This window comes from Alosa alosa, chromosome 22 (assembly GCF_017589495.1).
Source record: "Alosa alosa isolate M-15738 ecotype Scorff River chromosome 22, AALO_Geno_1.1, whole genome shotgun sequence".
NCBI lineage: Eukaryota > Metazoa > Chordata > Actinopteri > Clupeiformes > Clupeidae > Alosa > Alosa alosa.
The window spans coordinates 19,411,993-19,416,992 of record NC_063210.1 but is presented as its reverse complement, the minus strand read 5'-3'; the positions used below and the strand labels follow the sequence as shown (position 1 = coordinate 19,416,992).

The 5,000-nt window shown below is 43.3% G+C and overlaps 1 protein-coding gene across 1 annotated transcript in view; it reads left to right on the top strand.

Annotated features, from left to right (window-relative positions):
• Window positions 1–5,000, top strand: part of LOC125287966 (SRC kinase signaling inhibitor 1-like) — a 91,991-nt gene that overhangs the window by 65,961 nt on the left and 21,030 nt on the right. Inside the window, 1 exon segment of the mRNA XM_048234051.1 lies at window positions 4,969–5,000. This exon segment is cut by the window's right edge and continues 103 nt beyond it. Within this exon segment, the coding sequence (XP_048090008.1) occupies window positions 4,969–5,000 (32 nt within the window).

Sequence of the window (5,000 nt, the reverse complement as noted above, 5' to 3'; positions counted from 1 at the left end):
GTACTTATCAATCAACATGTCTCTTTTAGAAGAACAAATAGGTTTGCGACCTGATAATAATTCATGTTTCTGGTAATGCTCTGGTGTTAAGGTCTTGACTTTAAGACAGGAAGTAGGAAACATGATGTTGGGATTGTTCAGTCCACTCTAGTTCCATAGTATAGTAATAGTATAAATGCAGATGCTGCATTGGCTAGCGGGTTAGACCGTGGCCTACTGGTTAGGGCTTCGGACTTGTAGCCGGAGGGTTGCCGGTTTGAACCCTGACTAGTAGGAACAACTGAAGTGCCCTTGAGCAAGGCACCCAACCCCTCACTGCTCCCCGAGCGTCGCTGTAGCAGGCAGCTAACTGCGTCGTGATTAGTGTGTGCTTCACCTCACTGTGTGTTTACTGTGTGCTGAGTGTGTTTCACAAATTGGGACCAAAATTTATTTTTTATCAGACAAATTGAGTCACTTGTGTGAAATGTCACTTTTAGACTTACACATTGATATGAAGATCCTAGGTAAAGGACTTTAAGTATTTTGCCGATATGTTGATTCTCAGAAACCCTTCCTGAGGCAAGCTGCAAAGCCAAATAGCTGACTTTGGTTCATCTCATATTTTAAAATCATCAAAACTGTCAAGGCTGAAACCTAATTCCAAATCTGTATCAAAAGTGGAAATAAATCAGGTAAAATATACAGTTAGGTTTTATTCATTCTCTAAAAAAATATTTTTTTATTTTCCACCAAGTGCATAGTGATGATCAAACAATTTTTCAAACATAGATTAGAGCCATTTAAATATAAACAACATTATACAGTTGATTAGGGTCCTGTATTATGAGACCATGTGGTTGAGATATCAAATTAAGAGGGCACCCCATTGACATTTGTATTACCCAATTGCCTTGCATTGGTTTACAGGTTAGTTTGTCCCTTAAAGCTGCAGTTGGCAAGATTTTTTTGATCATATTCATTGAAACCAACACTATGCTCCGACAGAACAACATAAATCAGCCAGTTTTAGAGCCGTTTGTTGGTGACACATCTTTACACTACACATGTTTTACAGTATTTCAACATTTAAACCCTCTGAACTCTTGTAATCGAGATGCTAGTGTCATGTCCATGAACTCATATTGAATATAGTAGTTAATATCCTCAAGAAATTCTAAACTGCTCTCTGGTGTTAAGGACTTGACTTTAAGACAGGGAGTAGGAAACATGATGTTGGGATTCTTCAGTCCACTCTAGTTTCATCAGCTCTGAGCGTCTCTCTCTCTCTCTCTCTCTCTCAATCCCTCTATTTTGATAAGCGTCCTGTTGTGTGGTGTAACTCCTTCCCTCCAGCAGAGCCCATTTCTGACACACACACACACACACACACACACACACACACACACACACACACTGAGAGGAAAGATATTTGTTTAACTGACACTATGGGGTGTAGATATTTAAACATCTAATGCCTTAGGTGCACAGTGCCCAATCAGTAGAACATGGCACCCAGAGCAAAGGCACTATGGCGTGAGGGTTGCAACGAGGCCTGCCAGTCCGTCTCTCAATCTATTCATGCTGTGTCCCTGCTGTGCCCTCAGCCTGAATGCCTCTAGTATACCGCAGAACAACAAACTGACTATGAGATGAATTTATTATAAAACACAAAAACACAGTTCTTGCCATTTAATATTTACTGTTATTTACCAATTCATTACTTTTGGGAAGCACATGCCGTATGTGTTGTCAACGTAATACTATCTCAGGTAGTTGTGTAGAAGTTGTGTTAAATATACAGTAGTATAATGGCTCGGTGTTATGGCAGATATTGCTGGTGCTTGCTAGCAGCAGAACAGTCTGTGTTAGTGCGGAGCAAGATAGTGTAGCACTCTAGAATCTCTGGTGTTGAGTGTGCAGTGGCTGGACAGTGTGTTAGGGAGACATACCGTCTAAGCACCGTCTCCAGTGTGTGACTGTAGTGTGTTAGGGCACGACACATCACATATCTGTCATCAGTGTGTGCCTGTAGTGTGTTAGGGCATGACAAGTCACATATCTATCTTTAGTGTGTGACTATTATAATTCAATTAGAACTGGCATCACATATCTGTCATCGGTGTGTGACTGTGCTGTGTTAGGGCATGACACATCACAAACCTCCCTTTCGTCTTCCTTTGAAACAAAACCGAGGAGAATGAGATTATTAAGAGCAGCTCTTGTCTGTCTCGTGACCTTGAAAGGCCCCGGCCACTGAAAGTCAGAGTTCCAGTTCAAAGCGCTCTGGAGATAGACAGACTCCAAATCAAATCAAACTCCAACTCGCTGTCTGGATTTCTCTTCTGCTTCAGTCGCCCTGCCGGTCTGACAGTTTTATTGGATGCAGATTGCCCAGAGGTGGGCCGAGGTGGGCCTGCAGGAGGTGGTGGCATTGGCCAGCCGGGGCGTTCCCGGTGATGTGCCCGCTGTGGTGTTGTTTTTCCTGCCAGCTGTCTGCCCGACACAGCTGTCTAAAGTGGTCTGGCAGGCAGGCTGCGGGAGAGAAAGAGATCAGTCCTCCTGGTGTGTGTGTGTGTGTGTGTGTGTCTCTCTGCTGAGTCACTATCAGATGCCTGTAAGAGGACAAAGCGACCTTCAACCCTGTTCCTGGATCAGATTTAGAATCCATTCGAGCTCGGAGATTCAGTGGCACCTAATGGAAGCGCTTGAGGGAGCATCTCAGAGACGCTAAGCACAGGGACGGGGGGCCACATGAAGGCCAAAGAGCTCCTTTCTGTACTGTGGGATCACAAGACACGCAAGTTAACTCCTGAGACTGTGACAGGATTGCTGACATTTTTTCATACAAAGTGACTTACATATGTCAATTATTACAAGGGCCAATCTCCCCGAAACAACTCAGGGTAAAGTACAACTTTTTCTGACTACTTTATGCTGGGCCAGCTCTTTAGGTACTACGCTACCACTGCCCCAGGGTTGAGGGGAAACAAATGAGTTTGCATCAGTTTGGTTCCAAAGCGCTATATTTTTAATTAATTTTCATGAATCATTTTTTTTTTTTTTACATTTTGTTTTCCCAGTAATTTTTAGTTTACAGTTAAACTGTAACTGGGTATTGTTATTTGATTCATCTTTACTCAATCAAAACAAGACAACTGCAATTTAATTGATATTACCTGAAATACAGAATTAAACAGAACATGTTTTTAAAAATGGAACCATTTTTACCATGGAACAAAGCTTTTCAAATACAATGCGAATGAGACTCTATGCCCTTTGGCCCTCTTTATGTTGGGCTGGGGGCGTATCAGTAGTTTATGTCCTGTCTCAGGGTTATGTGGCGGTGAAGGCCGGCAGGTCTTTTTGCACACACTGAAGACTCGCTCACTTAGACAGCGTTCACTTAGACAGCTGAGTCTGTGCTGTAGGGGGATAGGGCATGAAACACAAGCTGCACCTGATTAATGGTAACACATTTACAATACATTAATAACTCATGTAAAAAGCATTTATGTGTCATTTATACAGTTTAGATTAGAACTTACAAATGGGCATACTGTAAGATGTTGCATTTGTATAAATTTCATTGTATTGACACAGGGGTAAACTGAATCTAAGAGTCTTGTCATGGCTATGCCATAATATCATACAGTTTGCCCATGCTGTTAATAAAGAAATGTCATTTTGAAATATGTGATGCGTTGTGCTGCATGTTGATATAAGCTCTTTATGAGCACGTATATTACTTTCTAAATATATTACTTCTGCAATGAATGTATTTAAATCTCATGTCGGTTCCCTTCAACTGAGCTACTACAGCGATTTCTGTCATTTCTAAACCCATTCTGAGACTTCCTGAGATATGCTCTGAATGTACGCAACTATGTCTTGTTGCGCAGCAGTTGCAAATGAAGACAGTCAGTCACTACTTTAACAGCTTTACACTCATATTGGATGTACAGTACTCTCCAGACATGTCCTATTCCCGCAAAATGTGTCTTCAAAATACATTTGTGGAGTCGTCCTGTCAGAAATGATCACCACGGTGCTTGTGGGACTCTGGGCTCCATTTGGTGGTGTAGTGTCCATGAGCAGTAGAGAGTGTGTGTTATTAGTGTGAAAACTGTCATGGGCTGCTCCAGAATGGCAGGGCTCCAGCTGACTTACTGTTTGTTGTGTGTGTGTGTGTGTGTGTGTGTGTGTGTGTGTGTGTGTGTGTGTGTGTGTGTGTGTGTGTGTGTGTGTGTGTGTGTGTGTGTGTGTGTGTGTGTGTGTGTGTGTGTTTGTTGTGTGTGTGTGTGTGTGTGTGTGATGACTTATCTTTTTTTAACGCCCTGACTCTTTTTGCCATCCCTCTTTATCTGCTCTCTCTCTCTCTCTCTCTCTCTCTCTCTCTCTCTCTCTCTCTCTCTCTCTCTCTCTCTCTCTCTCTCTCTTTATTTCTTTCTCTTTCCCCCCTTTACCTTTCTTTTTCCTGTTCTGCGCATGTCATGTGTTCTGGTCCTTCTATATACTACTTCTCTCACTTCCTATCTCTTTCTCTCTCCTCTCTCTCTCTCTCTCTCCCCTTCTTCTCTCTCTCTCTCTCTCCCTTCTTCTCTCCTCTTCTCTCTCCATTTTTGCTCCTCTGTGTTGTCTCCTCTCCTCTTCTCTCCTCTCCTGTCCTCTCCTCTTCTCTGTGGTGTACTCTGGGTGTACTGTGTCTCTGCTCCTGCTGTTGTCTCTTTGTATCCCTCCATTTTCCTTCTCCCTCTCTCTTTCCCTCCCTCTCTCTTTCTCTCCTCTCTCTCTCCTCTCCTCTCTTCCTCTCATCCTCTCCTCTCTTCCTCTCTTTCCCTCTTCACCTCCTACTCCTCTTTCCTCTCTGCCTCTTTACTCCATTCCTCCTCCTGTCCTATCTTGCTCTCTTCACCTCCCCCTACTCCTCTCTCTCTCTCTCTCTCTCTCTCTCTCTCTCCATCCCTTCTCCACCTCCTCCATCTCCAGGCGTGCTCTTCCTGCAGCTGGGCGACGAGGTC